This window comes from Ochotona princeps, chromosome 2 (genome assembly GCF_030435755.1).
Source record: "Ochotona princeps isolate mOchPri1 chromosome 2, mOchPri1.hap1, whole genome shotgun sequence".
Lineage (NCBI taxonomy): Eukaryota > Metazoa > Chordata > Mammalia > Lagomorpha > Ochotonidae > Ochotona > Ochotona princeps.
The window spans coordinates 103693192-103713397 of NC_080833.1; the positions used below are offsets into that span (position 1 = coordinate 103693192).

A 20206-nucleotide genomic window follows, 5' to 3' on the forward strand; every position below is an offset into this window, starting at 1 on the left:
AGCCCTGCTGGGCTGGGGGAGGTGGCTGGGAGACCTAGGTTAACCTAAATAAACCACCTTTATACCTTAGTATCGACTTCAGACTTGATGATTTTCTGGGGATATCAAAATCCGGCACAACAGCTTAACCATTGTCACAGAGAGAGCCAATTAGGATCAAGGGACACCAGCCCCCAGGCTCCCGCTAGCAGCTATATCTGCGGGGACCAAGCTTCCTGGTTCTGTGACCAGGTTGGTAATGAGGGGACACACTAGTGGTGTGAGAGACCCCCTTCCCAACGAGAGTCGCCTGCTGTCCTTGCAGTCTGCCGGTGGCTAGGGAGGCACATCTGATGTCAGACCCCAGGGCACCTCGTTGAGCCACAGGGAGGCCACACTGCAGGACAGAACAGCAACTGCAGGGGTGAGTTTCCAGCACCACCACCCACCCAATCCCCCCCCCTCATCCCTGCTCCCATCCCAGGAGCTGCTGTGGCAGACTGTGGCTCCTCAGCCCTGGGCCTTGTGCTAGGGCTCCTGCCCTCCGAGTGCACGGCCCTGCAGTGTGCAAGCAGGCACTGCGGTCCCTCCAGCCGGCAGGGACTACCAGGCGGGAGAGCAGGAGATCAGAAACAGCTGGGGGGCCCGGCGGCGTGGCCTAGCGGCTAAAGTCCTCACCTTCAACGCCCCGGGATCCCATATGGGCGCCGGTTCTAATCCCGGCAGCTCCACTTCTCATCCAGCTCCCTGTTTGTGGCCTGGGAAAGCAGTTGAGGACGGCCCAATGCATTGGGACCCTGCACCCGCGTGGGAGACCTGGAAGAGGTTCCTGCTTCCCGGCTCCGGATCGGCGCAGCACTGGCCGTTGTGGCTCACTTGGGGAGTGAATCATCGGACGGAAGATCTTCCTCTCTGTCTCTCCTCCTCTGTATATCTGACTTTGTAATAAAAATAAATCTTTAAAAAAAAAAAAAGAAACAGCTGGGAACATGAGGTCAACCACCCCCTTCTCGGCTCTTTTAGGCCCTAATTACTCTGTTAGCAGTCCTCATCTATTTGGGATTATCAAGGGGAAAACCTCCATGCTTCAAGGTACAAAAGGTAACTTCAAGGGGTGTTTCTTCTCAGAACTACTTGGAGAACGGGGCAGAGGTGACAGGAGTGTCCTTTGTGGGGGTGGAGGAAAAAGAGGAAGAAAGGCCACTGAGTGATAAAACCCCTCTCTGTGGTTTTCAGAGGCTAAAGGTGACAAGAATGAAGGCCTGGGTGATGGCGGAAGTGGGCAGACAGGGGTTTAAAAGACCAAAGAATAATCGATGGGCCAGAGCTCATTCAGCGCGGGGCCGGGCTGAGAGGAGGAGGAAGACTCCCTTCTGAGGTAAAGAGGTCTGGGGTCAGGGACCTGAGGTCTGGGCTGAGGGGTGGCATCTGTGAGGTTGTGAGAAATGCTCTTGGCCCCCCTGGGAAGAGGAGTGCCACTTGTGCTGGGTAGCAACACGTGGTGAGCTCTTTACCCAGGTTAAGACCCATGCTAAGGCTCCCCAGGAGTAAAGAGGCAGGCTGTGTTCAGGGGAGAGAAGCAGGTGTCTCCCACCTCCTCCAGGAGTAGGGTGGGTGAAGGACCAAGGCTCGGCTCTGTAACAAAGGAGATCAACGGTAAAGGACAGCTGAGGGCAGGTGCCAAGATCTGACCCACCCTTGGGCAGGAGCACTCAAGATGCGAGCTAGGCCAGGCCTTGGTGGGATTCTCCCCTAGAGCTTGGGGCCGCCCGTGGAGCTCCTAAGCAAAGCTCACATCTCAGCTCCTGGGCTCTGTTGCTACAGCAAAGGCGGCCCCAGCCACTGCCAGGTACCTGGCAGTATAAATCTAGGAAACCCCAGGGCGGGAGAAAATGCATTTGCTCAACAATAATTCCCGCCCCCCCCCCCCCCCCGGTGCTGCAAAGTGGGGAGACCTTCCCTCCATGAAGCGGGAGACCTGCTTGCCTCCTCCCACCCCAGTCGCCACCTAAGGAGCCTGGTCCGCAGGGTTCATGATGGGGAATGATTCATTCATTGTTCCTCATGAATATATTCATTCATGGGCTTTGTGAAGAGGGGAACGGAAGGGAGGAATACATCTGCACTTTTACCTGTCTCTACCAGAGAGGCAGCAGTGGCCAGAAACCAGAGTGGGATGTGCCATGGAGAAAAATCAGGGAGATTGTGAAACCTCCTTCAAGCTGGTGCAGAGGTGGCCGGGCATCATCAGTCCTATGATACCACGGTAGTCACGGGCTAACAAGGGGCCTCAAGGTGCTCTCCTGAGTCTCCTACAATGGCTTCTTCTGCTACCCCACATGTTTCAGCTCATTGAGCTTCTGATGGTATTTGGACAAGGGACTCCACAGGTTTCAACAGATCACTCAAGGGGGCTTCTGGCAAGGAAGCCTGGCTCCAGTTTCTGAGAGGGGCCAGGGCCAATGCTGTTTGACTCACAAATCTGGTTCCACTTGAGTTGTGCAGGTTGGAAAATGTGGAGTTGGGGGGCACCCCTTCACAGCCCCAAATAAGATTTCTCCAGACCTGGAGCACGGGATCTGGTACAGAGATGTTAGAGCTGGGCACTGACCCCCAGCTTCTCCAAGAGGCTCTTTCCAAGTCATCACAGTCCACACACTGCACAAAACTTTGGCAAACTTCAGTGTATCATTTCACTGTAACCATCCCAGCATGTCCCCAAGGGAGCTTCCAACACAAGAGGAGCACCATGCTGGGCAATGGTTAAGTACCCTGGGCAAGATCACAGGAACCCCCGAGGGAGTCTATGGGACTCCAGGAACAACCAGAGCTGCCTCATCCCCTAATTAAGAGAGTGGGTGCTGCCTCCGGATTCTGAGTCCACAGCTCCTTCACCCTACCCCCACACAACTAAAGCAGTTTAGGAGCTCCAGGGAAGACTACAAGAAAGGGGCCGGCACCTTGAACTGCACCCGTATCCTGGACCGCCCATGGGAGGAGAAAGGGAAGGAGACAGGCCTCTGACATGCAGCAGGCCCAGAAAGTTCCCAGACTCCCTACCCTCTTCCCACTTTAGGAAGCCGGTTCCCTCTCTAGTACAGGCTGCATCCCCTGCGCTAATCCAATCTTGCACGGGCGCGCGCGCGCGCACACACACACACACACACACACACACACTCACTCACCCACCCACTCACTCACCCACTCACTCACTCACTCACTCACTCACTCACTCACTCCCGATGTGCCCCGCGGCTCTGAGGTGCAAAGACCAGGCCGACCTGACGCCGATGCACCTGCCGGGTCGTCCCGGCTGCAGCTGAAAGGCAGCGCCCTCTAGCGGTCAGAGTGCAGAAGCCGAGGCCCGCACCACTCTGAGGTGTGCTCACCATCCCGGGCACCAAGGTCACTTCTTCCGAGCGCATCCCGGCCCCGCCTAGTTCCACAACCCCGCACAGGGAGGGACCCACGGCTACTTACACTCTCTCCACTCCTATTCCGCCCCGCCGAGGGTCCTGCCGCCTTGGAGCCTGCGAACCGGCTCCCGCGAGTGCTGTCAGCTTGGAAGCAGTTCCCAGCCCGCGCCCCTCCCAGCCCTCTGCACCAGTCTCTCGGGAAGCTCGCCTGGAGGAGGGACTTGACCTTTTAATTGCCTCACAGCTAACCAGAGCCCAGCCAAGCTTGGAAGCCAGATGTCCCACAGCCAGCCTTACTTCACCTACCAACCCCCTGCAAGCAGCAGCTCCGGGCAGCCTTGCCACACCCCTCCACTAAGAATTCCCCACTGCCTGGTCTTGGGATTGTGCTCTGCGACCTTACTCCTGTTTTATTGAGTCCTTTTGTGGCAGCTGCAAGGAGAGGCACAAAACTCCGAGATCAAAACTAGCCTAACCTCTCTTAGCATTGAAGCTGCTGTACAGGACAGCTGTGGTTTCTGTAAATCGCAAGGTCTCTCTTAGCCTTAGTGAGGACGACAGGTTAAACAACAACATAGTGTCTCATCAAAACTAAACTCAAGCCCTGGTCCACCACGGCAGGGGATCCAGAGGTCACGCAGTGCCCCACATGCCCAGCCCCGCATAGATGCTCACAAAGTGCTGGCAGGATGTGCCCATTTTATCGAAGGTTGAGTATTTTGTCTGACCTGGGAGCCAAGTCACCTAACTGTTCTTAGGACTAGCATTGGACAGAAACAGACTGGGCCTACAATCTGGGCTTTTTAACCGTGACCTTGGGCTGAATGAATCATGGCAGTCCTTACCTTTCTCTTCAAATCAAAGAATGCCTTGTAGCTAGACATGAAACATGTCACTAAAGATTCAGTGTATGGGTGCAGGAGGTACCAGGACATTTTGTTGGAGAATAGTGCCGCTTGTGACAGCATAGGACCAGGAGCAAGAGAGTGGGGCTAGGGAAGGCCCTGGGACCTGCTATGGTTTGGATGTGGTTTGTCCCCCATGGGCACATGTGTCAGAAGCTTGGTCCCCAATGTGACAGTATGAAAAGGTGATGGCACATTTAAAAAATGGAGGTGAGCTCAAGGTAAATAAGGTGCCGTGGCATCATCAGAATGGATTCCTGTGGGACCTGGACATTGTTACATGGCAGCTTTCACTGGCCTACCACATCAGAACACTGGCTCGAGTGCTAGCTAGTCGGCTTCCAGTCTAGCTCCCTGCTAACATGCCTGGAAATATGCATGGGCCAGGGTGAAGTTCTTGGTTCCTGGCTTCTGCCTGGTGCAGCCCTGGCTGTTGTGGCCATTTGTGGGGTTCAACCAGAGCATGAAGGATCTCTCTCTCTCTCTTAATCTTTCTCTGTATTTCAAATAAATAGATCTGAAAAAGAAAGAAGATAAGAAGAAAAGAAAGGAAAGAAGAAGAAAAGAGGTTACTCTGTGGTTATTGCATTTTTCGGTTTCTTTCTTTGAGTCAGTTTTGGTCACTGGTATTCCCATAGAAAGCTGTTTATTTTGGCTAGCTTTTCTAAGTTTTTAACACTGACTAATATAAAAAACAGCTCATATATTTTTATTATGCTTAAATTTATAATTATTTTTTCTGGTTTTCATTTCCTTCCTATTTTATTGTGGTTTTGCCCTCCAGTGGGACAATCAGCTAGAACGTACGGGATGAAAGTTTCTCTGGCACAACAAAAATGAAGGCACTTAGGAGCAAAGACTGTGGGCAGATTGTGCAGTTACAGAGTAGCTCGTGTTTGGATGAGCTGTAGCTTCGTTTGGCTGCAGCATAGAGAAGAAACCGGGGCGTCAAACAGGTGCGAGAGTATAGAGGACTCCTGCAGGGGGCTGTTTTCACACTGTCACCTCATGTTTCAGTGTGCCCTCAGAACCGATGTTCCTCTGGGAACATCTAACTAGCCCAAGCCCAACTTGCAGACAGTGGGGAGAAGCTGTCTCCAGCCATTTGGGTTCCCCCCGAAAGAATCAGGACTCTGCCTTCTCTCATCTCCCTCTCCCTCTTTTATTTAAAAGGCAGAGTTACAATAGAGACAAAAAGAGAGGGGGCCGTCTTCAACCTGCTGGTTCACTCCCCCAAAAGGCTCAATGGCTGGAGCTGGACTGATCCGAAACTAGGAGCCAGGAGCTTCTCCCGGATCTCCCACGAGGGTGCAGGGGCCCAAACACTTGGGTCATCCCACTTGGGTTCTCCCAGCCCCTAAGCAGGGGCATCCTCAGAAGTAGAGCAGTTAGGGACGCAAAGTGGTGCCTATCCGAGATGCCTGAGCTGCAGCAGAGGCTTAGCTCACTATGTCATGACACCAGCCCCTACTCTTAACAGAAGAAAGGTGGCAATAACAGAAAGATGGGACTGGGAGCCAGTGTGATGGCATAACAGGCTAAGCATCTGCCTAGCATCTCATACAGGTGCCAGATCTAGTCCCAACTACTTCACTTCCTACCCAGCTTCCTGCTTATGGCCTGGAAGAACCGCAGAGGAGACCCAAGCCCTAGGGAACCTGCATGTGGAGACCTGGAAACTTCAAGCTCCTAGCCTAGGATTGGCTCTGCTCCAGCCATTGAGGTCACCAGGAGTGAACCAGCAGATGGAAGATCTCTCTCTCTCTCCTTCTCTGCAAATCTGCCTTTCCAATAAAAAGTAATTAAATCTTTTTTAAAAAGAAAGATGGGACTGATTCCACTAAGATACGATATTGAGGGCCTGGTGCGGATAGCATAGTGGTTAAAGTCCTCACCTTGAACATGCTGGGATCCCATATGGGCGCTGATTCTAATCCTGGTGACTCCACTTCCCATCCAGCTGCCTGCTTGTGGTCTGGGAAAGCAGTCGAGGACAAACCCAAAGCTTTGGGGCCCTGCACCTGTGTGGGAGACCTGGAAGAGGCTCCTGGCTTCAGATCGGCTCGGCTCTGGCTGTTGGGGCTCACTTGGGGAGTGAATCATCAGACGGAAGATCTTCCTTTCTGTCTCTCCTCCTCTCTGTATATCTGACTTTGTAATAAAATAAATAAATCTTTTTTTTTTAAAGAGATCTCTTTTTTTTTTTTTAAAGATTTATTTTATTTTTATTACAAAGTCAGATATACTGAGAGGAGGAGAGACAGAGAGGAAGTAGAGCTGCCGGGATTAGAACCAGCGGCCATATGGGATCAAGGCGAGGACCTTAGCCACTAGGCCACACCGCCAAGCCCAAAATAAATAAATCTTAAAAAAAAAAATAAGTGGTAAGCTATGGGAGGGTCCCTGCAGTGCGAGGAGGGATAAGGGAATACAGTGTCTATTTCTTCTGATATTATATACTTAATGCACACTGTATTCCAGTGTATGACTCTTCTGACTACTCAATATATCTTTTAAAAAAGATTTATTTATTATTTTTATTGGAAAGACAGATGTACAGAGAGGAGGAGAGACAGAGAAGAAGATCTTCCGTCCGATGATTCACTCCCCAAGTGAGCCGCAACGGCCAGTGCTGCACCGATCCGGAGCCGGGAACCAGGAACCTCTTCCAGGTCTCCCACATGGAGGCAGGATCCCAAAGCAATGGGCTGTCCTAGACTGCTTTCCCAGGCCACAAGCAGGGAGCTGAATGGGAAGTGGAGCTGCTGGGATTAGAACCGACATCCATATGGGATCCCGGGGTGTTCAAGGCGAAGACCTTAGCCACTAGGCCAGGCTGCCGGGCCCACCACTTTTTTTTTTTTTTCTAAGATTATTTTGATTGGAAAGGCAGATATACAGAGAGGAGGAGAGACAGAGAGAAGATCTTCCGTCCACTAATTCACTCCCTAAGCGGCCACAACGGCTGGAGCTGCGCCAATCCGGAGCCAGGAACCAGGAACCTCCTCCAGGTCTCCCACGTGGGTGCAGGGTCCCAATGCATTGGGCCGTCCTTGACTGCTTTCCCAGGCCACAAGCAGGGAGCTGGATGGGAAATGGAGCGACCGGGATTAGAACCGCTGCCCACATGGGATCTCAGCGCCCGTGCAATGTGAGAACTTTAACCACTAGGCTATCGCGCCGGGCCAAGCTTACCACTTTTAACAGGTTCCATTGAACTCCTCTAATGATCAAGGCCGCAGCTTTAAGTCATGTATCTTTTAGTCTTGACTCTTCAGAGAGTTGACCTCCTCTCCTGGTTTCTGATACTGAACAGAATGCCTAGCGTCCTAGTTCTTCCAGCACTCCTCCCCGGAAAGAGAACACATACACCTTTACTGCTTTCTATGATTTTTACAAGTAGGTTCTGCACGATTTTTACTGTCCTCTGAAAACTGGGGAAATTACAATTAGACTTGTTTCATCCTGTCCTCGGACTCTAATTCCCTGAAGCTTTTCAGGTATGTTTGTCATATATTTCTGCTACAACACTATTGAAGTGATCCACATTATGCCTTTAGCTTTAGTCTGCAAGTTGAAAACCAGAATAAAAAGGCACCAACAATCTTAAAGTTATGTTAATATAATCTACAATTAAATCAAACAGTGTAGTTGGCTCCAAAGAAAAAATGTCAATGGCATTAAATCTGTAACTTGCAAAGCATGTCCAAGTGTCAAACCAACTTCCCTTTCATTTTTTTTCCACTTTGCAGATCTTATTCAGCAGCTTGAGTGTCTTGTATTTCAATATCATCATCCTTTTGGCTCAGCAGCACTCCTACCCCTTCAATAATTTCCATCAAAGATGGTGGTAGGTGGTAGCTTTCGCAGATGTATTCTCAACTTGTAGGTGCCCACGTGCTGTCCCTGTGGGCACCAAGGAAGTACAGTCTAACTCATGCACTCCTCCGCTGCACCAGCCGCTGACGAGTGACAAGCAGAGAGGATGCAGCTTATGGAAAATGGGATTTTTGAAAATGTGTCTTGTCTGTTTTTGGCGTCTGAGCTAACTGCCTGGTGGCAGAGAATGGGCCCTCAGAACACGGATTCTTTCACACATGCTTTATTGGCTAGTCCTGATCTAGTTTATAATTTCCCACATTTGTTTGAAAGGAGTCTATGTTCTCTATACATCTCCGTGTGTTGGTGAGGTTAACTTGTTTATTATGTAAGCCTCTCTTCCCTTGTGTGTGCATCTGATGGATCTGCCAGTAATCGAGAAAGAAGTTATTATTATGGATTTTCCAATGGTTTCCATTCCTTACCACATTTTTTTTTCAATTTTTGACTTACATAGTTTTTTTCACTTAACATATACAAGATTATAACTATATTGTCTCGGTTAATTGAATCTTTTATCACGTCTTAGAAATCTTTTCTGCCAAAAAGATGTTTTTCTTTTTGTCTGATATTAATAAAGATATGCCAGCATTCTTTCTGCTTGATATTAAATTCATCTTTTCCCATTCCTCAATTTTTAACCCTTACATACTAATATTTCAAATATATATGGGTATCTGTATATGCTTGTGTGTATATAGTAGATTTCCTGAAATCCATTCTTACAATTGACTTTCATTTATTTTCTTTTTTATTTGAAAGGCAGAGGCAGAAGTAAAGATGGAGAGAGATCTTCTGTGTATCAGTCCCTAAATGCCTGCCACAGCCAGAACCGGGCCTGGCCAAAACCAGGAGATTAGAACTCATTCTAGATTTCTCCTATGGGTGCTGGGATTGGATTACCTGATGCATAACTTGCCACCTCCCGGGCTGCGCATTAGCAGGAAGCTGGATTAGAACTGGAGTGGCCCCAGCGCCGTGGCCTAGCAGCTAAAGTCTTCACCTTGAATGTGCCAGGATCCCACATGGGTGCCGGTTCTAATCCCAGCAGCTCCACTTCCCATCCAGCTCCCTGCTTGTGACCTGGGCAAACAGTCAAGGACAACGCAAGGCCTTGGGACCCTGCCCTCCCCCGTGGGAGACCCAGAAGAAGCTCCTGGCTCCTGGCTTCGTATAGGCTTAGCTCCAGCCGTTGCGGCTCACTTGGGGAGTAAATCAGCAGATGGAAGATCTTCCTTTCTGTCTCTCCTCCTCTCTGTATATCTGACTTTCCAATAAAAATAAATAAATCTTAAAAAAAAGAAGAAGAAAAAGAAGTGGAGTAGCCAGGACTTCAACCAGATACTGTGGTATAAGATGTAGGCTCCCCAAGCAGATTTAACCACTACCATTTAACAATGAAAGCTCAATCTGTGCTTCCATCGATTAGTTTGGCCTGTTTGGATTTATATATTTGGTTAATAATTTTGAATTGGAATTATTTTTTTCTTTTAAAATTTCATCTGTCATACAGGCTAATGTGATTTATCATGATTGGGAATATTTTTAATTATCCAGAAATATATCTATACAATGAAAGCAGTAAACTGAAATTAAAGGTTTTTAATTTTTTTAATTTGGCAACAAATTAAACTTTGGCAACAAAGTTGTAAGTATTTTAAAATGCACTCTTATTAGAACAATTGTCCAACAAACTATTTCAGCAGACAATTATTAAACGCTATATTTTAACCTTCTGTGCATTCTTAAAGTGATCAATTGGCTTTTAAAAATCTTAATTCTGTAACTGGATGAATGTACTTTTACTAAAGTTTACAAAGCTTCAATATCAATTATATTTCTATTTTTCCATAGATAATTGTGTTGACAGACAATGGTCACATAAAGAGATGAGAATGAAAGAAATCTTAGCATTTTTTAGAAAGACTTATCTATTTTATTTATTGCAAAATCAGATATACAGACAGGAGGAGAGACAGAGAGAAAGATGTTCCATCCGCTGATTCACTCCCCAAGGGGCCGTAACAGAAGGAGCTGAGCCAATCTGAAGCCAGGAGTCAGGAGCTTCTTCCGGGTCTCCCACGTGGGTGCAGGTGGGACTGGGACAGAGCAATGCCAGGAGCCAGGATTTTCACCTGAGTTTCAACCAGTGGATGGCAGGAGCCGAAGTTCCTGAGCCACATCTATGTGGGATGCGAGTGTTGCAGGCAGGGGCTTTACCTATGTGGTGTGCCATGTCAGAAGATGAGCACAGACTGGGTTGGCTGAGCTTTGGCAGCAAGTGTCTGGGTAGTGGAGCTGGATGGGAAGTGGAGCTGCCGGGATTAGAACCGGCGCCCATATGGGATCCTGGGGCGTTCAAGGTGAGGGCTTTAGCCACTACTCCACGCCGCCAGGCCCTAAAATAAAAATTCTTTTAAAAAGTGGCAGCTAGGTTACTATCTCTGATTTAGAAAGCTCCTAATAGTTGATATGTTTTTAAAATGCTGGGGTAGGGGTCTGGCATGGTAGTCTGGTGGCTAAAGTCCTCACCTTGCATTCGCTGGGAGCCCATATGGGCACCAGTTCATGACCTGAAGGCCCCGCTTCCCATCCAGCTCCCTGCTTGTGGCCTGGGAAAGCAGTCGATGACAGCTTAAAGTCTTGGGACCCTGCACCCACGTGGGAGACCCAGAAGAAGCTTCTGGCTTCGTGTCAACTCAGCACCAGCCATTGCGGACACTTGGGAAGTGAATCAGTGAACAGAAGACCTTCCTCTCTGTCTCTCCTCCTCTCTGTATATCTGACTTTCCAGTAAAAATAAATAAATCTTTAAGGAAATGCAGGGGCAGGTGCTTAGCCTAGTAACTAAGATGCCAGTTGGTATTTCACTGCCTACACTCAATCGCTACCTCCACTCCAGTTCCAGCTTCATGCTGACGTATGTTCTGGGCAGGGGGACAGCAGGTGATGGCTCTGTTAATCAAGTTCGTGCCACCCATGGGGGAGACCCGGCTTGTGCTCCTGGTTCCCTGGGCTTAGCAAAGGCTGTTGAAGGCATCTGGAGAGTGAGCCATCAGATAAGCCCTCTCTTTCTCTCTTTCAAAATGCAAACAATACGAACATACAATGTAGAAGATGAAATACTAATGGCCAATGAACACATGAAAAGATTCTGAACCTCACTAGTGGAAGAAATGTAAAACTATACAAGTGGGATCTAAATGTTCATCTATCAGGCTGGCAAAATATGTCAAATCACAGCTCAGATCCGGCACTCACCAGGGCACAAGTGAAGGTGCATAGCAAGCAGTCTTGGTAAGCACTTGAATGCCAGCAAAACCTTCTTGGAGAGGAGACTGACAATAGTACAGAAATATTTTAATGGTCACGTTCTGTGATCCAGCAATCCAATTTAACAAACCGATCACATAAAAACAGAACCTTTCATGGTTTATTATACCTGTTGCTGTCGCCTCTTTCCTCCCCAGCACACCTCACCTGATTTGCTGTCAGCTTCCAAGCTAGCTGGACTCTCACACCCAAGTTCTCCTCCAACTCTATCATCCTTTGGCCAACTGAACTAGTGCCTGGAACAGGCAGATGGTCCTGGAGCCTGGCACAGCTTTGTCCAGAGCGTCCCGCTGTGCCATCAGGACAGTGAAGTCAAGGACACCAGTGGAGTCAACATTTGCTTCAAGTTCCTTGGGCTACTGACAACGTGCAGGACCCTGATGGCACCTGGCAGAGCCTGCTACATCCTGGCCATCCTGCTGGCAACTGTGGACATACAGCCCGGAGGTGAGAGTGGCACCCAGTGGAGTACCATCAGGGAACATCCCGGGCTCACAGGGAAGGATCCCATGATTTTTTCTCAGTGGAAAAGAAAAGAATCCACTCTTAATGCCAATGTAAGGGTAAAGACTAGCATCCATTGTTTTTGTTAAAATGAATACCATTGCTCTGACATTCTGCCCCTGCTAGGGGATGCAAAGAGCCTGGTAACCCAGCCCTCCTCCTAAGATTCCTTCAAGCCTTTACTCACTGTTAATTTGAAATTCAGGTTCAAGATCCAGATACTTTGGTCTTTGTCAGCTTTATCAATCCATTTAACCAACTACTCTGTGCCTCAGTTTATTTATAAAATGTAAGCAGGGATGCCTGTCTCTATTGCTACAATAATAGAAGACCTTCTTTAGAAGTTACCTTTGGAGAGTAGAAACAAAATGTAAGCTATTTCTGAGTGAATGAATGGCTAGGCCCCCCTCACACAGAGTGTAGGCCACAAGCCACTTGTTCAAGAGGAGGTTGTTTAATGGCTCTGGGAGCCGTCCCTGTATCTGCAGCAAACATTTCCTATGAGTGACTCCAGTGCACTGTTTGTGGCAAACAGTCTTTCAAGGGAAAACAAGTCGTAGGTTTTCAGCCTGCCTCAACATCTGTCTCCTAAGCCTTAAGCAGACAGTCGGATTTAAACAAGGTTAATTCATGGAGTGGAGCTAAGGGAGCCAAGGATGGAGATGAAAGAGGGCATGGCCATGGACCATGAAATAGGAACTATACAATCAAGCGAGGTGGGGATCAATGCACCAGAGTATTACAAGGGCCAAGACACCCAGTGGTTAAGCGAACACCACTTCCGCATCTGGCTATAGAATGCTTTCAAACAATGCTAACTGGTACCATCAAAGAGTCCTGGGCTTGGGAGATGAATGGTCCCTCACCAGCCTTTTTCTCCAGTCAGTTTTCATACCAGTTCCACACATCAGCATTTTCAATCTTTTATGATGTTTGCAAAGCCTGTGTCTCACCCTTTTCATTTTTAAAAAAGAATTATTATTATTATAAAGTCAGATATACAGAGGAGGAGAGACAGAGAGGAAGATCTTCTGTCAGTTGGTTCACTCCTCAAGTGTCTGCAATAGCCAGAGCTGAGCCAATCCGAAGCCAGAACCCAGGAGCTTCTTCTGGGTCTCCCACACGGGTGCAGGGTCCCAAGACTTTGGGCTGTCCTCAGCTGCTTTCCCAGGTCACAAGCAGGGAGCTGGATGGGAAGCGGGGCTGCTGGGATTAGAACCAGCACCTACATGGGCTCCCAGCATGTGCAAGGTGAGGACTTTAGCCACTAGGCTACCGCACTGGGTCCGCACCCTTTTCTTTGACAAATTTTACTCATCTTTCAGGTCTTAACTCCCACAGTAACCTCTCTGTCAAGCTTTCCTGATTCTTCCAGACAGAGCCTTAGGATTCCTGCACTATAGTGACTGAAGTGGATTGTGGGTTCATGCCACTCTGTCTTTACACCAGGCTGTAAGCTTGTTGGAAGTGTGGCTCACGGCTTATTCATCATGGCCCCAGCAACATGCTTGATAGAGCGCATGCCTGGATGTGTTTGTTAAATAGATGCAGGAATAAAGAAATCTATGAATGAATGGAAGTTCTAAGCTAAGGGTCTTATCTCTCCTTAGCTCTCATTTTCCATGTCAGTTACTACCAAGGGAATTCACTAACTTGCCTAAGTCACTCAGTCAACAACAGCCATTATCTGTGTCTCCTGTGGGCCAAAGTCATTGTCAAGCTTCGTGGCAGATGTCTAAGGGACAAGGAGCAGTGACGGCGGGAGCCAGGAAACTCCTTCACGGGTAATTCCTTTCCTTCCCATTCCAGGATGTGTACATATCATCGCCTCAGCTGAAGAGGAAGGAAAGCAGCTGAAACTAATCTGTACTCTGTGGCACACAAACGAAGAGGCTGAGGGCTTCGTAGTATTTTTGTGCAAAGACAAGTCATTGCACTGTTCCCCCGAGACCAGCTTGAAGCAGCTAAGACTTCAGCGTGAGCCTGGAATAGGTGATCGCGGTGAAATGCCACCTCGGCTGGTGTTCACCATACCCCAGGTCATGCCATCAGACAGTGGGACCTATCAGTGCTGTGCCAGCAGCCAGAAGCCAGACAGGAAATTTCAGGGCCATTTCTTCTCTGTTCATGTTTCAGGTAAGTTCCTCAGAGCCCCCGGGCCAGCCCATGGGACAGAGAGCAGGGCGGTTGTCTGGAGACATGAGCAGATGCCTCGGTCCTGGAGAGAGAATCTCCTTCCCTCATGATTCAGTCCTTTTCCAACACTCCTGCTGGCTGATGCGGTCTTGACTCAAAGCATATACGCTGAGGTCACCTCATTTCGGCTTCCACAGGCCCACTCCATTGTTATGGACCGGGAGACAGAGCCAGCATGGTGCCACTCTCTGAGCAGCCAGCAAGAGCAGAGAAAGGTCTGGCATTCAGGCATCCTGGTCCCCTACGGTTACAGTTCATTTAACCTTCTCACTCTTTCCAGGCTGACTTGTATTCTCTCTCCCTTGCCTCCTGGAGTCCTCCTTTCTGACTTGCCTACTGCATGCTGCACTCTGATTACTCTATCATCAAACTTCTGCTTCACAGTCCTCTGGTTCTAGTTGGCTCTCCCTTTCCTATTCTTCTACTTCTTTCTGCTTCCTACTCTCAAACATGAGTACTCTCCAAGAGTATTCCTCATCCCTTCAACCTTTTCTACTCTTCCAAGTTCTCACCCATCCTCATGATTTAGACCTGTGCTTTCTTTGCAACTGCCCAGTCAACTTCTCTCAAAGCTAGCTCTAGCCTTAACCTCATTCCTAAGTGTAAACATTTCACTGACAATGGACTCCTAGCTCCTAGATGTCATCCCCCTCAAATTCAACCGGAACTATCCTTTCAACGCCCTATTTCTACCCATGATTCAGTTAAACCTTTGGTTTCTTCTTTCCTTACTCTCATCCAGTTAGTCACTTAGTGCTTCTAGTTCTTTCCCATACATATTCCTTTCAAAATTATCATCAAGTTATTTATCCAATCACATTGAAAATATCCCAGTGGTCATCTAACTGGTGAGTGAGATTACCAACTGGGTCTCAGGTTTTATCTGCCTCATTTACCACAAAGCCTGCTACTGTGCCTAATAAACGGTTCACAGCTGTAAATACTCTCTACTTCCGATCCATCTTGAACTGCCACCAGACTCATCTTTCTAAATGCTAATTTATCCATGTCACTACCACGCATCAGGCTTACATGGCCTGTGGCCTCAGTTTTTAGGATGCCTGACAATGAAGACTCAGTGGAATTTCATTCTAAATCTTCATTTTAAGCTAAGCCTTGAGTATAATGCAGCCTTTGCTCTTTATAATCTGGAATTTATACTCTGACATGTCCTGAAGTTGTCTTGTGATAGTTCCCCCTTAAAAAAAATCTTTCTTGTCCTCCAGCATACTTAACATTTGGACAACCCCCAAATGTGGACATCGGGCTCCTTTTAGGCAAGGGAAACTCGTAAGAGCAGACAGGTAACAGGTAATACTAATAAATAATGTCCAGCATTGACTGAGTGCTTTCATTCAAATAATGGGCACTATTTACATGTTATTATTGCATTTCATGTCTATGGCCTTTTGAGGTAGTAACTGTTATTGTCCTGTGGTAATTTAAGTGCAAGGATAATTTAAGTTAATGTCTAATAAAAATCCATATCCACTCCAAATTTCAGGCTTTTTAATTTCAAGATTTTAAAAAAGGAATTATTTTACTTTCATTTTGAAGGCAGAGTGACTCAAGAGGAGAAACAGAGAGGAATCTTCTATCCATTGCTCCCCAAATGGCAGCAATAGCCAGAGTTGGGCTGCTCTGAAGCCAGGAACTTCTGAGTTTTCTATGTGTGTGAAGAGACCCAAGCACTTGGGCCATCCTCTGCTGATTTCCCAGGCACAACAGCAGGGAGCTGGAAGGAAATGGAACAGCTGGGACTCAAAGCAATGCCCATAGGGGATGCTGGCACCACAAATAGCAATTTAACGTGCTGCATGGCACTGGCCTCTAAGTTCCAAGATTTTCACATGCCAAATGGCTTGACCCTCTCCAGAAAATGGCTTGAAGCTGGAATTTAGGTGTACTCATACCCAAAGCGATTGGGCTGTTCCAGTTATCTCTATGGTGGTGCTTTACTTCCTTCAAGCCTACCTGCAACCTCAGCGTCTGACACACAGTAGGTGTGTCCTTATTTATTGCTTAAGTTCATCATCATCACCACCACCCACAAAGGTTAAAATACCTGCTTGGGTAATCAGTTACGCTGGGAGATATCCTTGGAGATCACAAAGAGATGTTCTGAGACAATGCAAAAGGAGGTGGTAATGATTTCCGAAACCCTCCCTGATCTATTGATTCTCTTTGAACCAGAGACAGGCAACTACACAGTGACAGGACTGAAAAAAAGACAACAGCCCGAGTTCCACTACAACAAAGGTTCTCTCAGCACAGGCTTCCTGCAAGAAAACGTCTGGATGCTGCTGCTCACCAGCCTGGTGGTCCCTCCAGGTAGGTCCAGAGGACCTTGCGTCCCAAACAGTGGCAGCACTGTACCTATGCCACTTTGACAACGGAAGAGGTGACTTGAGTCGGAGGAGGAAATGCCCTTAAACCCTGGCTGTCCACAGGGAAGTTCAAACCTCTATAAGGGTGAGTGAAACCAGCTTACCAACACTTTAAAAATTTCCAACATCGGCTTCTGGAGGAAGACAAGTGAATCAGACTTTCCACTGGGTAGGAGGTCAGACTTGTTTGGAAAAGCCTGTGGGAGGCAGGTGGATACAGCTGCCTCTACTCACTGTATGAACTCAGGGCTACAACCTGAGGCAACAGGCCTTTGGCAATTACATGAAGGCAAAATTCTTTTTTTTTTTTTTTTTAAGATTTATTCATTTTATTACAGCCAGATATACAGAGAGGAGGAGAGACAGAGAGGAAGATCTTCCATCCGATGATTCACTCCCCAAGTGAGCCGCAACGGGCCGACGCGCGCCAATCTGAAGCCGGGAACCTGGAACCTCTTCCGGGTCTCCCACGCGGGTGCAGGGTCCCAATGCATTGGGCCGTCCTCAACTGCTTTCCCAGGCCACAAGCAGGGAGCTGGATGGGAAGTGGAGCTGCCGGGATTAGAACCGGAGCCCATATGGGATCCCGGGGCCTTCAAGGTGAGGACTTTAGCCGCTAGGCCACGCCGCGGGGCCCGAAGGCAACATTCTTGATCTGCAGCTGGGTTTGGATAATGCCGCTCCCCACAGAGGCCAATGAGTCTATTGAATACTTGCAGCTCAAGTCTCTGAGCCCACGTGTCAGTTTCCCCATTGCATAACCAGACACTGATCAAGTTTTCCCTTTACAGAACCACAGAGTTAGAACTTGCAATAATCTGCCACTATGTTCTTTCCTGTAACAAGCAACTGATGTAGGTCTTTGCCTGTCCTTGGCATTCCTGAAATCAGTAACCACTATTTGAGTGCCGCCATAATGCAAGCTCTATAAACTCAGAGGCTTTTATCTTGTCTGACTCAACAGAAAGACAATACATACCAGATTATAGTAGGCCTTTGTTAACTTGTATGAGTCAGGTAGTTTACATATGCAATTCCTAACCTCTTACAAACAACCCTTCTAAGTAAATACCCCATTACTCATTAAGAAACAGGCACCGGGAAGTGAAAACGCTGCCCCCTTCACAAGAATACAGTCCTTCTCACTCTAAAACTTCGTATTCCCAGTCACACACACAGTAGGCCAAGCACCAATGCAACCTCTTTCACACCTTCCCCCCATTTTCAGAATCTGGACTAGCAAAACACTCTCTGCCCTGACCCCCAAACTGCAAACCATTGAAAACAGCATCTTGATCTGGACCTGTCAAGGTGAAACTGCTACTTTGCAGGAGAAAACAAGAATATCAAGGTTTTTCCCCCTTCTACTAAATCTAAACTCCTTTAGATGGTTATGCTACTCTGTTTTGAGTAAAATAAATTTTGCTCACCCACCTCTAGTGAAAACTCTCAACAGAGCAGCCTGGGACTAGCCACACAACCTGCTTGCTACCTGTAACCGAATTTGACTCCCAAGAAATTCTACCAAAAAACAAAACCTGAGTTCTTTCCTCTCTTCCAGTCAGGCAAAAAAAAAAAAAAAAAAAAGGAACTTTTGACTCCAATTATTTTTTTCCCCTGTATTTGAACAAAATCAAAGCTAAGGACTTGATTAAGCAGTTCTCAGGAGGTGCTGCCTTTCCTTTCTTTTCTTGCAACTCAAGGTTAAATAGGTAGCGCTGCCAAGTAGCAATTCCATGTTTCTCAGGCCCAAAAAGACAATCTAAGTCACATTTTCACATAAATCCGGGAATATCCCGGACTGCTATGCTTCCCTCAGCTCCTGAAAGCTGATCTCATGGAACAAGTTGGCCTCCCTACACCAACACAGTGCTACAGAGGGAAACCTACCTTTGGCTTTTTGAGTGGCGTGTTTCTTCTTTGTCCAGCCTTACAGCAAGGAGGCACCCGGGGTTGTCTCCTGCCCCACTCCCGTCAGTATCTGATGGCCTGGGATTACAACCTCCGCTTCAGCCAGCAAGACACAACACATATAACCTGTTCCTGCTTTCCTCTTCCACTCCTCCAGTCCTGTGGGCCTATCACACACACAGCCCGGGAGAGGCCAGCCTCTGTGTGACATCAGGTATTTTGCTGCATTTCAAGTTGTGAAGCCATAACACAAACTTTTTTCTTTTCACAGCTTGGGGGTCTTTTTCTATCATGATATGAACAGAAGACAGAGCGCATGGAGATGTTATATATGGCAAGTCTGAAGGGAATACAAAGTGGGGTGACTCCTGGAAATCCGAGACCCTCTCCTTGTGCTGCCAAAGCAAACCCGCCTTCCTTCTGCAAAGAAACACTGCAGCTTCTGTGGCAGTGGCTCCGGGCCAGGTGCCCAAGAACCAAACAAATGTCTGCAGAACTCTGCCTCCTCCCCATGCCTTTCAATCAAGTAAAATAAGTCAAACAGAATGAAAACACCAATTGTTTTGAAATTTTATTAACACTATAAAGAGAGAGGAAACAGGCAGACACAGGGAGAAGATAAAGAGCACCAGAGCCGGTGACTGACTTGGCGTGAAAGTGAGGAAACCGAGACGTGGGTGTTTAGCAGCACCCACGCGCACTGCGGAAGGCAGACCTGTGCAGGCCAGAAGGGGGGCACATCCCCCTTAACTGCTTCAACTCACCAACCCCCTCTGGTCCTTTGTCCTTTTTCTTAAATAAATGCCCACATCAGTCTTTACTCCTAAACTCACACAACCTCCTTTCTCTCTAGATAGATGCCCTTCTATCATATTAACAAGGAGAAGGGACAGGTTATTCACAACAGAGCCTGTTACATGAATCAAGATGCAGGAACACAGGAGATTTGGGTGCAGCTAACTGGCAGGCCACCAAAAGAAACAGATGTCTTACCTGTGCTCCTTGGCAAGGATTAAATGGAGGAGGCTAAGGTTGTGGAAATCGAGAGAGAGAAGGCTGAACAGATGGACTTCCAATTTTGGCCTGCAATGTACCAGTTTTATGTCCTTGGGAAAACCACATCTTCAGATGCTGCTTGTTTATCAGTGAAGCACACTATCGCCTGCTGCTTTCTGTTTCCACAGAATGGTTCTGAAGGTCAAAGGAGATTCTGGGTCGAGAAACCAGAGCCATGTGAATTCTGACCTTAAAGTCTCCAAAGCTTTCTCTGCCTATAGATTGTTTCTAATTAAGTTTCACACAAACATGGTTAGGCAGATCTTCTACATTTTACTTTTCAATATTCTGAAAACATGAAATTTAAATGAATAAACTATTAAAGAGTTGAACAGGAGGCCAGTGTTGTAGCACTACAGGATAAGCTGTTGCCTACAACACCAGTATCCCATTTGGGTGGTGGTTCAAGACCTAGCTCCTCCATTTCCAATCCAGTTCTCTGCTGGTACCCATGGGAAAAAGGATGGCCTGCATGTTTGGGGCCCTAGAGCCACCGGGGAGACAGAGAAGTGCCAGGCTGCTGACTTTATCCTGACATTCCTGACCATGGGGGCCATTTAGGGAATTAAGCCAGTGGATGGGAGATCTGCCTTTCCCTCTCTATAACTCCGTCCTTAAAGTAAGTAAAAAACTAAATATT

The 20206-nt window shown here is 47.7% G+C and overlaps 1 protein-coding gene across 1 annotated transcript; it reads left to right on the forward strand.

Annotated features, from left to right (window-relative positions):
• The first annotated feature begins 1299 nt into the window (after positions 1-1299).
• CD160 (CD160 molecule) lies at positions 1300-19058 on the forward strand. Its single transcript, XM_058660158.1, has 5 exons — positions 1300-1357; positions 11650-11959; positions 13826-14152; positions 16406-16543; positions 18782-19058. Exons 2-5 carry the CDS (start codon positions 11893-11895, stop codon positions 18808-18810), a joined length of 561 nt encoding a protein of 186 aa, XP_058516141.1. The 5' UTR covers positions 1300-1357; positions 11650-11892; the 3' UTR covers positions 18811-19058.
• Positions 19059-20206: the final 1148 nt, after the last annotated feature.

Coding starts and splice junctions, on each gene's coding strand:
- CD160 (XM_058660158.1), top strand. CDS start 11,893: ATGGCACCTGGCAGAGCCTGCTACATCCTGGCCATCCTGCTGGCAACT. Junction 11,960..13,825: donor TGTGGACATACAGCCCGGAG/GTGAGAGTGGCA, acceptor TTCCCATTCCAG/GATGTGTACATATCATCGCC. Junction 14,153..16,405: donor CTTCTCTGTTCATGTTTCAG/GTAAGTTCCTCA, acceptor TCTTTGAACCAG/AGACAGGCAACTACACAGTG.